Source organism: Cetorhinus maximus, chromosome 16 (genome assembly GCF_964194155.1).
Source record: "Cetorhinus maximus chromosome 16, sCetMax3.hap1.1, whole genome shotgun sequence".
Classification (NCBI taxonomy): domain Eukaryota; kingdom Metazoa; phylum Chordata; class Chondrichthyes; order Lamniformes; family Cetorhinidae; genus Cetorhinus; species Cetorhinus maximus.
In genome coordinates this window covers 98,508,994-98,521,240 of record NC_135894.1, presented here as the reverse complement: position 1 = coordinate 98,521,240, position 12,247 = coordinate 98,508,994, and the positions used below count along the sequence as shown (strand labels likewise).

Below are 12,247 nucleotides of genomic sequence, written 5' to 3'. Positions count from 1 at the left end.
CACTGTTGACCCCCCTGCATCACCTTCCACCTCCCCACTGTCACCTACCAGCCAGAACCATTTTCTTTTTGGGATTTCTGGCGACAGGCTAGCAACTTGTTCCAGGAAAACTTAACCAGGGATACAAACCTAAGCACGTGCTTTCACCCACAGGAAAGCCTCTAAGCCTCACAACAGGATCCCAAATTCATCAACATTTCAATGATTTAATGGAATGAAACACTTGAGGTTTGATATTTGCTTGTATTTATTTGAATGAGCTGTGACAGAAACCTTCCTCGATTGGGTTCCCAGCCATCTTGACAATGCAGAGCTATCTACTGCGAGTGTCCCACGCTACGATGTGTTGAAGCGAGTGGATTTGATCAACAGGATCTGCTCCATCTCAATCAGAAGCAAAAGTAGGTGTAATAACTGAGCCATTGCCCCTTGCAGTTCTCGACCCAGCTGCTCCTGCAAAACCAAAGCATCAGAAATACTAGGTCAGTCAGGGAGAGGTAATATTTATTTATTTATTATTGATGGGGAGTATTGGGATCATCTTTCCCTGTCCCTCAAAGTTTCCTTCCATTCTCCTGACGGTGAAGCAACCATTCAGGGACATATGCATGTTACTAATTCTAGGGATGCACTAGAAATTCTTCTGTATTGGGCTACACCAGGTTCTCAAATGAGCTCTGTACACTCTAATCAGGAGCATACCTGTACTTAGAAACATTTAAAAAAATTCGTTCATGGGATATGGGCTTCGCTGGCTGGGCCAGCATTTATTGCCCATCCCTAATTGCCCTTGAGAAGGTGGTGTTGAGCTGCCTTCTTGAACCACTGCAGTCCATGTGGTGTAGGCACACCCACAGAGCTGTTAAGAAGGGAGTTCCAGGATTTTGACCCAGTGATAGTGAAGGAACGGCGATATATTTCCAAGTCAGGATGATGAATGACTTGGGGGAGAAATTCCAGGTGGTGGTGTTCCCTTCTATCTGCTGCCCTTGTCCTCTTAGATGGCAGTGGTCGTGGGTTTGGCAGGTGCTGTCTAAGGAGTGAATTCCAGCAGTGCATCTTGTAGGTGGTACTCAATGCCACTACTGTGCGTTGGTGGTGGAGGGAGTGAATGTTTGTGGGTGTGGTGCCAATCAAGCAGGCTGCTTCGTCCTGGATGGTGCCAAGCTTCTTGAGTGTTGTGAGAGCTGCACTTATCCAGGCAATTGGGGAGTATTCCACTTGTGACTTGTAGATGGTGCACAGCCTTTGGAGAGTAAGGAGGTGAGTTACTCGCCGCACAATTCTGAGTCTCTGACCTGGTCTTGTAGCCACAGTATTTAGATGGCTAGTCCAGTTCAGTTTCTGGTCAATGGTAACCCCCAGGATGTTGACACTGGGGGATTCAGTGATGGTAATGCCATTGAACATCAAGGGGAGATGGTTGGATTCTCTCTTGTTGGAGATGGTCATTGCCTGGCACTTGTGTGGCATGAATGTTGCTTGCAACTTGTCAGTCAAAGCCTGGATATTGTCCAGGTTGTGCTGCATTTGAACATGGACCGCTTCAGTATCTTGAGGAGTCACAAATGGTGCTGAACATTGTGCAATTATCTGCGAATATTCCCGCTTCTGACCTTATGATGGTAGGGAGGTCATTGATGAAGCAGTTGAAGATGGTTGGGCTGAGGACACTACCCTGAGGAACTCCTGCAGTGATGTCCTGGAGCTGAGAGGACTGACCTCCAACAGCCACAACCATTTTCCTTTGTGCTAGGTATGACTCTAACCAGTCGAGAGTTTTCCTTGATTCTGATTGACTCCAGTTTTGCTAGGGCTCCTTGATGCCACATTTGGTCAAATGCTGTCTTGATGTCAAGGGCAGTCACTCTCACCTCACCTCGGGAGTTCAGCTCTTTTGTCCATGTTTGAACCAAGGCTGCAATGAGGTCAGGAGCTGAGTAGCCCTGGCGGAACTGAAACTGGGCATCAGTGTGCACGTTATTACTAAGCAAGTGACACTTGATAGTACTGTTGATGACCCATTCCATTGCTTTACTGATGATAGAGAGTAGACTGATGGGGCAGTAATTGACCAGGTTGGATTTGTCCTGCTTTTTGTGTACAGGACATACCTGGGCAATTTTCCACATAGCCGGGTAGATGCTACATCTAGTTATACATTGCTGTGACATGAGATGGACATATAGAATCATAGGATCATAGAATGGTAATAGCATAGTAGGAGCAGTTGCCTCATCGTGTCTGTGCCAGTTCTCTACAATAGCAATCACCTAGTCCCGCTCCCCTGCCTTTCCACTGTCGCCCCCAATTAGATCCACTCCCTTCCTCTTTCGCCAAAACCCTGTAAATGGCTCCTTTTCTTTTCTGGAAGTTAATAAGCTGTAAAAATCTGTATACCACAACCCTCACTATAATAAAAAGTTTAACACACACATCACAACAATAATCTCCAGCACATGCTCTGACAATTATTATAATACACTCCTCACTGAATAAATTCCCACTGTAACACTCTTAATAATACACCCTCACTGTAACAATTTATAATATACCTTCACTGTAACACGCACTGTAACACACACTCACTGTAACACTCACTGTAACACACCCTCACTGTAACACTCACTGTAACACACCCTCACTGTAACACTCTCTATAACACACACTCACTGTAACACTCTCTATAACACACCCTCACTGTAACACTCTCTATAACACACCCTCACTGTAACACTCTATAACACACCCTCACTGTAACACTCTCTATAACACACCCTCACTGTAACACTCTCTATAACACACCCTCACTGTAACACCCTCTATAACACACCCTCACTGTAACACTCTCTATAACACACCCTCACTGTAACACTCTCTATAACACACCCTCACTGTAACACTCTCTATAACACACCCTCACTGTAACACTCTCTATAACACACCCTCACTGTAACACTCTCTATAACACACACTCACTGTAACACTCTCTATAACACACCCTCACTGTAACACTCTCTATAACACACCCTCACTGTAACACTCTCTATAACACACCCTCACTGTAACACTCTCTATAACACACCCTCACTGTAACACTCTCTATAACACACTCTCACTGTAACACTCTCTATAACACACCCTCACTGTAACACCCTCTATAACACACCCTCACTGTAACACTCTCTATAACACACCCTCACTGTAACACCCTCTATAACACACCCTCACTGTAACACTCTCTATAACACACCCTCACTGTAACACTCTCTATAACACACCCTCACTGTAACACTCTCTATAACACACACTCACTGTAACACTCTCTATAACACACCCTCACTGTAACACTCTCTATAACACACCCTCACTGTAACACTCTCTATAACACACCCTCACTGTAACACCCTCTATAACACACCCTCACTGTAACACTCTCTATAACACACCCTCACTGTAACACTCTCTATAACACACCCTCACTGTAACACTCTCTATAACACACCCTCAATGTAACACTCTCTATAACACACCCTCACTGTAACACTCTCTATAACACACCCTCACTGTAACACTCTCTATAACACACCCTCACTGTAACACTCTCTATAACACACCCTCACTGTAACACTCTCTATAACACACCCTCACTGTAACACTCTCTATAACACACCCTCACTGTAACACTCTCTATAACACACCCTCACTGTAACACTCTCTATAACACACCCTCACTGTAACACTCTCTATAACACACTCTCATTGTAACACTCCCTATAACACACCCTCACTGTAACACCCTCTATAACACACCCTCACTGTAACACTCTCTATAACACACCCTCACTGTAACACTCTCTATAACACACCCTCACTGTAACACTCTCTATAACACACCCTCACTGTAACACTCTCTATAACACACTCTCACTGTAACACTCTCTATAACACACCCTCACTGTAACACTCTCTATAACACACCCTCACTGTAAAACTCTCTATAACAAACCCTCATTGTGACACTCTCTATAACACACCCTCACTGTAACACTCTCTATAACACACCCTCAATGTAACACTCTCTATAACACACCCTCACTGTAACACTCTCTATAACACACCCTCACTGTAACACTCTCTATAACACACCCTCACTGTAACACTCTCTATAACACACCCTCACTGTAACACTCTCTATAACACACCCTCACTGTAACACTCTCTATAACACACCCTCACTGTAACACTCTCTATAACACACTCTCACTGTAACACTCTCTATAACACACCCTCACTGTAACACCCTCTATAACACACCCTCACTGTAACACTCTCTATAACACACCCTCACTGTAACACTCTCTATAACACACCCTCACTGTAAAACTCTCTATAACACACCCTCACTGTAACACTCTCTATAACACACCCTCACTGTAACACTCTCTATAACACACCCTCACTGTAACACTCTCTATAACACACCCTCACTGTAACACTCTCTATAACACACCCTCACTGTAACACTCTCTATAACACACCCTCACTGTAACACTCTCTATAACACACCCTCACTGTAACACTCTCTATAACACACCCTCACTGTAACACTCTCACTGTATCTCTCGGTATAACACGTTCCTCGCTGATCCCTGAAATCTCTGTTTATAGTGAGATGTTTGTGTGTGCCCACAATGTCATTGCATTATTTGTAACCTGGTTATAGAAACCAGCAGCATTCCATCACTCAATCACAACCTCAACTTTATTTGCCAAATTTGGGAGAGAACGATCTACACTTTAACATACCAGGCCTCCATTCCTTGTTGTTTCGCTATTTTTGCTGCACAATTAATGTCAGCTATTAAGTTCTCATCGTTGTTCATGAAATCTACAGTAATAAAAGAAATGTGATATTAGAATCAATGTTTATATCTAACCTGTGTTTCGATACAGAATTAGAAAGCTCTAGATTGAAAGGTCCCAATGGTGCAGGTTACTAGGATACAATTGCATAGCCCTAAAGGTATTTGTGTACTAGATGGGTTTTTATAATAATTGATGACAGTTTCATGATCACCATTACAGAGACTAGCTTTATATTCCAGATTTATGAATTGAATTTAACTTCCACCAGCAACTCCCCAGACCATTAATGTGGGTCCCTGGATTAGTCGTGTAGTGACATTACCACATTAGCACTATACCACCATCAGGAGAACATGTCAGGCGTTTTAACCACGGCAGTGTTCCCCAAACAGCAGTGAGATGAATGGCCAGGTAATTGGCCTATTTTTCATTGGTTGAGTGCAGAATGTCGATCAGGGCCAGGATTTCCTGTTCGCCGTGTGGAGGAGGGCCCCGCACGCCCGCCGCGTAAAATGACGCACAGTGATGTCGGCCGCGCGCCCGCCGAGCTGCCAAAGGCCTGTTAAGGCCATTAATAAACTAATTACCCAATTGGACAGGGCTGCCTGACCAACCTTAAGGTTGGCGGGGGTGGGGTGGGGGGCAGACGGAGAGCCGAAGCGGCCTTCATATTTTTCAGGAAACCTCATCCACGGGCGGGATGAGTTTTCATGAAGGGTTTATTAAATTAATAAAAAATTTTTAAACGTTTCATAAACATGTCCCAGCTCATGTGACACTGTCACATGAGGGGACACATGCGTAAATGATTTTCAACTTTCTTTGTTTTAAACTTTAAAACTGAAGTTAATCCCGCCGAGGCAACTCCATGCCTCAGGTAGATTTCTGCGCTCTCTCGCACGCATGAACGAAAGAGCGCAGGCCCCGACTCTCCCTCCTCCCCCCCCCCGCCCGCCCAGGTAGCGCTGACTCTACTGGGCACACGTCACACTGGACGGGCCTTAATTGGCCTGCCCATGTAAAATGGCGGCGCGCAGCGATCGCGGGCGGCGATTGGCTCCCCGCCCCCCCGTGCCCGCTCCTGACCAGCCCACCCAACGGGGAGAAAATTCTCCCTCAGGGTACCAAGGTGGGGTTGATTGTTACTTCTATTGAGGGTGATATTGAATCGGCAGCTCGTGTTACACCGCGTTAGGTTTCTTTACCTATTTAAGTCAGTGTGAACGAAATTTGGGTGAGGCGTAAACGAGGTTAGCGATTTGCTTTCGTGTCCTCCTTCTCTGTGTCAAATTGCGTCTCTAAATAAGTAAGCCTGAGACTAACATTGCATTGGTTCACATACCACTACATTTCATCCCACAGCCATTCTCAGAATTTGGAGTCTTTCCATCGTCACACCACCATTTACTGCTGATCTGAAAAATCCCATAGTTTGTTGACCAGTCCTTTCCATTCTTAGTGTCACGGCCAATTTCAAGTGTGTTGTATTGACTTTCGTGGTGGGCCAAGCACACCCCTGGAATTAAAATGAACACAAGATGCTCTAGGTTAGAATATGTGACAAATGCAAATGCGATTCACACTGTAGCTCATACACTGGGGACAGTGAACTTTGTCTCTCAGCAACCTCAAGGTAAATTCCCTTGGAGATTCTCATGTTCCACCATCGTAACTTAAACGTAAATGAGGGAACCAAAGAAAGGCTTGCATTTATATCTCACTTTTCTTGGTAACCAGACATCTCAAAGCACTTTACAGCCAATGAAGTACTTTTCCTTTCAAGTGTAGAAATGTGGAATGTAGGAAACACAGCAATTAATTTGCGCTCAGCAAAATCCAACAAGCAGCGATGTGATAATGAGCAGATCGTCTGTTTTTTCTGAGGTTGATTGAGGGACAAATATTGGTCAGAACACCGGGGCTAACTCCCCTGCTCTTTTTCAAAATAGTGCCATAGCATCTTTTATCTCCACCAGAGCAGGCTGAGGCCTCAGCTTAATGTCTCATCAAAAGACAGCACCTCTGGCAGTACAGCACTGCCTCTGTACACTGGTGTATTAGCCTTGAATTTTGTGTTAAGGCCTTGGCTTGAACCCAAAACCTTGCAATTTAGAAGCAAATGTGCTACCAACTGAGCCACGGCTGACATGTAGGAGAGAAAAAATGAAAGAGGGGACTAGCAACACAGAGAAGGCTACTGGAACTCTCTTATCTACAGTCTGTTCACAGTCATTGTGGGAATTGGAGCAGTTTACAAGATGGGACTTGATTTTGCTGATTGCCTCTTGTGTGCTGTCAATAGTGACCGCTAACTGCTTGAGTTCTGACTTTTAGTGTTGGAAAGTTCTCTTTTATACGATGTCACAGCCAAACTGACCCCACCAGGGCCATTGGGGGGCGGCGGCGGCAGGGTGGGGCTTTGAGCTGGGGGTGGTGGGTGGTGGAGATTAATGTATAAAGAATAGAACAAATATCTTGGAGGGTTGTGAGGTTGGAGGACATTGCAGGGATAGGGAAGGGTGAGGCCATTGAGGGATTTGAAAACAAGAATTTTAAAATCAAGTCAATGCAGGTTAGCGAGCATAGGGTGATGGGTAAATGGAACTTGGTTTGAGTTAGAACATAGGCAGTAGAGTTTGGATGGCATCAGGTTTACAGAGGGTAGAATGTGGTAGGTCAACCAGGAATTCATCAGAAAAGTCAAGTCCAAATTCAAATATGGATAAATGTTTCAGCAGCAGATATTTTTTTTATTATTCATTTATGGTTTGTGGGCAACACTGGCTAAGCCAGCATTTATTGTCCACCCCTAGGGGAAGAATTTTCGGGTCAGCGGGACCCGCTCGCCGACGCGTAAAATGACGCGCGGTGACATCGGGCGGGCGTCCCGATGTCACTGCGCGACATTTAGATTTTCAGTTCAGCAGGCACACAGCCGACTCAGTTGCGCGCCCGCTGAACTGTCAGAGGCCTATTAAGGCCATTTAAATATCAATTAAAACAATAACCTGAGCTGCCCGTCCAACCTTAAGGTTAGCGAGCAGGCGAAGAGCCACATTCCGAAATTAATTTCCCTGAGGCAGCTCCATGCATGAAAGAGCGCAGGCCCGGACTCAGGGAATCCCCTCCCCCGCCTGCACAGGGAGCACTCAGCGCTTCTGGGCACGTGTCATGCTGGGTGGGCCTTGATTGGCCCACCCACATAAAATGGCGGCATGGCCCCAATTGGGGGTGCCAGTTGGGTTTGCGCCAACTCCCGCACAACCACCCCGACACAGGGAAATTTCTGCCCTAGTTGTCCTTGAGAAGGTGATGGTGAGCTGCCTTCTTGAACCGCTGCAGTCCATGTAGTGTTGGTATACCCACAGTGCTGTTAGGGAGGGAGTTCCAGGATTTTGACCCAGCGACAGTGAAGGAACGGCGATATATTTCCAAGTCAGGCTGGTGAGTGGCTCAGAGGGGAACTTCCAGGTGGTGGTGTTCCCATCTATCTGCTGCCCTTGTTCTTCTAGATGGTAGAGGTCGTGGGTTTGGAAGGAGTTTCGTGGAGTTTCTGCAGTGCATCTTGTAGATGGTACACACTGCTGCCACTGTTCATCGGTGGCGGAGGGAGTGAATGTTTGTGGATGGGATGGAAGTCAAGTGGCTGCTTTGTCCTTGATGGTTTCAAGTTTTTTGGGTGTTGTTGGAGTTACACTCATCCAGGCAAATGGAGAGCTGAGGCAGTTGGATGATGTTACAGAGGTGGAAATAGGCAGACTTAGTGATGGCGTGGATATCTGATTTGTAGCTGGTCTTGGGGTCAAATATGACACCAGGATTGTGAACACTCTTGTTCAACATCAGATAGTCACCAGGAAGAGGGCAGATTGGAGAGCTGGGGAACAGAGCTGTAGAGGGACGGGAAAAAATGGTTTTGGTCTTCCCAATACGTAATTGAAGGAAATAACTGCTCATCCGGTACCAGATGTCAGACAATCAGTCTGATAATTTAGGGACATTGGAAGTGAGAGGGCTGGTGAGGTAGAGTTAGGAGTCATCAGCGTACATGTGGATACTGATATTTTTACAGATCATGTCACTGAGAGGCAACATGTAGCTGAGAAACATGACAAGGACAAGGATGGATCCTTGGCAACACCTGAGATAACTGTGCAGGAGTGGAAAGAAAAGCCATTGCAAATCATTCTCTGCCTATCCTTGGATAGATAAGGAAGGAATCAGGCTAGTGCAACCTCAGTGGAGAGGTGTTAGAGGATAGTGTGACCAATGTGTTAAAGGCTGCAGACCAGTTAAGAAGGACAAGGAGGGAAAGTTTATCTTTGTCTTAGTCATAAAGATGTACTTTGTATCTTTGAGAAGAGTTGTCTCGGTACTATAGCAGGGCAGAAACCTGATTGGAAGAATTTAACCACAGAGTTCTAGAAACGATATGGGCAGAAATTTGGTCAATGATTTGGACAGGGGAAGGGGGTTGGAGGTGATGGTAGTTTGTTAGGACGGAAGGGTCAAGGGTTGGTTTTTTGAGGAAAGGGTTGATGATGGCAAATTTAAAGGGGAGAGGGACAGTACCTGAAGAGAGGGAGATGCCTGTTAACAATATCAGATAAATATTGCTGAGAAAAGAAACATTTTTGTTTAAGCTTTTCCTCTTGCACTCATTAGGACAATTTGTAAGAAAATACTAATGTCAGGAGAAACAACATGTTTTTATCAAAATTTAATCAAAATAAGTGACAGCCATTCGCTGGTTCATTCTACAGAGCAATGTCTTGACCAATCCGAATCAAGCTGCCTGATTTAAATTTCATACAATGTTTGGCAGTTAACTGTCAGTCAAATGAACTGGTGCATTCTCCATGGCAATGCCTCTACCAATTAGATTCCACTTGCCAATCCATCAGCACTCTTTTGTCATACAGTATAAATATAAATATATTGTTTCCTCTGACATTGGTATTTTCTTCCGAAATTTCCTGAGGCGAGCAAGATTAAAAGCTTTGACAAAAGAAGTCCCTTTTTTCTGTAATGCTCAAGTTCTATTAGATGACGATTAATATCAGCTAACATAGAGACTGGGAGGGAATTTGGGTGGTCAGTAGTTTCATGGGAATACGGTCAAGAGAGCAGGACCTAAGTCTTTTGGAGAAGATGAGCTCGGAGAGGGGATAAAGGAGACAGGAGATAAACTAGAGAAAGTTACATGTTCAGGAGGTCTGAGAGGAAATTTGGTCAGGTTGGCTAGTGGGAGGTTAGAAACAGACAGAGGCAATGTTCGGACGGTCTCAATCTTAGTAACAGTGAAGCCAATGAGCTTCTTGTACTTGTTGTTGGAAGTGTAAGTGGAGGCTTATTTTTATTCATTGCTTTATCCCCCCTTTTTTATCCCTTTTTTCCCAACCACTGCCCCCACCCCCACCCCAATCCTACAGGGCCATCTGTCACTTGTTTCCAAGTTGTTCTTTCACAGAGTGCTGACCCTTGTCCTGCTATTCACATGTTGTGCTTTCTTGTCTTTATGCCATTATCAGCATCTTCTTCAGCACTTACCACAACCATTCACACTCGCTTTGTCTTGTCTCCGTGACATCTTTGTCAATCTCTCCTTAGTCCCCACCTACCGCTGACTTTCTATCCTGCTTTACCTGCTCCACCCACCCTCCTTCCCCTTAAACAGTATAAATTCCATCACATTTCTACTTCTCTTTCGCTCTGAAGAAGAGTCATACGGACTCGAAACGTTAACTCTGTTTCTCTCTCCACAGGTGCGGCTGAGTTTTTCCAACATTTTCTGTTTTCCTTTTAAGAAGACACTTTGCAATAGAGGAAAGAACCGGGGCTTACCTTTGCATTCTAAGATGATGCTGGAATAGCGAGCTGTTTTAGCAGATGAGAGCAGGACCCAACAGTGTTTTGTGCAGTCCAGTGGGACCTGGTGGTGAATGACTAAATCAGTTGTATGTCATATCCATTCAGGGCTGCGTCCCTAAGGCTAAGGGAATGGGGGAAGGTCCACAGTGTGAGAGAGTACTAATTTTAATGGGGACACACTAGAATTGCACCAGAGATGCAGAACTTCAGCTATGTGAAGCAACAAGAAAAGTTATGTTTCCTTAGACCAGAGCAAGTTAAGGCAAGATTTACTAGAAGTGTTCAAAATCATTAAGGGTTTGATAGAGTAAATAAGGAGCAACTCTTTCAAGCAGTGGAAGGTCGAGTTACCAAAGGCCACAGGTTTAAGGTAATTGATAATGGAACCAGAGGCAAACTGTGGATGTTTTTTTAATGAAGCAATTTGTTAGGAGTGGCCTAAAAGGATTGTGGAAACAGGTCAATAATAAGCTTCCAAAGGGAACCGGATCGATAGATAAAGGGGGAGGTACGGATGGGCTAAGGGGAAAGGACAGGGGCAAAGGAGTAATTGGATAGCCAATTCAAAGAGCCAGAGGTAGAACAATGGGCTGAATGGCCCCCTTCAGTACTCCATCGTTCTGCGAATATGCACAGAAGGACTTGGAGGGAGGTGATCAAGGGTAAGGATCCTAGCTGATTCTCCCTGCCTTACTCCATCAGTCTTGAGAAAAACTGAAGTTGGCTAAGATCAATTTATTCAAACTGGACCAAGCTCTCATATCTCCTGGCCCCAATAACGGATCATGCGTTTACTCACTGACTGAGAGAGCCACAGCAGGAAACCACAGTCGCCATCTGCAAGTGCATTTGGCATTGTTTCAATAGAAAATCGAGAGAGTGTTACTCACAGTCTGCAACGCTGTATTGGTGGAATTCGGTCAGTAAAGAATCCTTTAGAGCTTTAACAACTTGACATCGTGTCAGGGTTTTGGCGCTGGCGGCCACGAGCAGGGCACTGAGAATAATAAGAGCCTTCATCGTCTTGGCAGGAGATGTGTCTGGGTCTGCTATTGGCTACACTTTTATATAGAATCGTGCATGTGGTTATCAGTTCCACCAGCCTAATTAAACAGGAACTGGGGGAAAAGAAAAACCCAGGATAAACTATGTTTGCCAGACTAATGCCAAGTTCCTATCGTCATGCTGTGACTAAACAAACACTGCATCATGAAGGGAGGGAGCAAAGGTGATTAGGGCTGACTTCATTTATTTTAGCCCTCGCGTGGAGGTGAAGAGAAAGGAATGGACACGCCTGGCAGCTACAGTAACACCAGTCCCATTACACAGAGGGTATTCTGCAAGATACAGGCATGATACATTGGCCATAAAGGCCTGGCTGTAAGAGAGGAAGGATTGAAAATGAGGAGAAGGTTGAGACTAATTGAATCACTGAAACAATGCAGCTTAGTGTTGGCTGATTGGTTAATTGTCCGATGTCATTCAGAATAGCAAAGGGCCTGGCGTT

The 12,247-nt window shown here is 45.0% G+C and overlaps 1 protein-coding gene across 1 annotated transcript; it reads right to left on the bottom strand.

Moving 5' to 3' along the window:
* Nucleotides 1–225: 225 nt before the first annotated feature.
* On the bottom strand, nucleotides 226–11,851 carry LOC144691848 (lysozyme C, tracheal isozyme-like). The gene is made up of 4 exons (XM_078560403.1): nucleotides 11,631–11,851; nucleotides 6,212–6,385; nucleotides 4,810–4,891; nucleotides 226–453 (listed from the first exon to the last, which is right to left on the bottom strand). Exons 1-4 carry the CDS (start codon nucleotides 11,758–11,760, stop codon nucleotides 390–392), a joined length of 450 nt encoding a protein of 149 aa, XP_078416529.1. The 5' UTR covers nucleotides 11,761–11,851; the 3' UTR covers nucleotides 226–389.
* Nucleotides 11,852–12,247: the final 396 nt, after the last annotated feature.

Bases quoted from the DNA above. Each gene is read 5' to 3' on its own strand.
- LOC144691848 (XM_078560403.1), bottom strand. From the start codon at position 11,760: ATGAAGGCTCTTATTATTCTCAGTGCCCTGCTCGTGGCCGCCAGCGCC. The intron at 4,892-6,211 runs GTATGTGAACCA...TTATTACTGTAG, and splicing joins CTGTGGGATGAAATGTAGTG to ATTTCATGAACAACGATGAG. The intron at 454-4,809 runs GTATGTTAAAGT...TTGGTTTTGCAG, and splicing joins CAACAAGGAATGGAGGCCTG to GAGCAGCTGGGTCGAGAACT.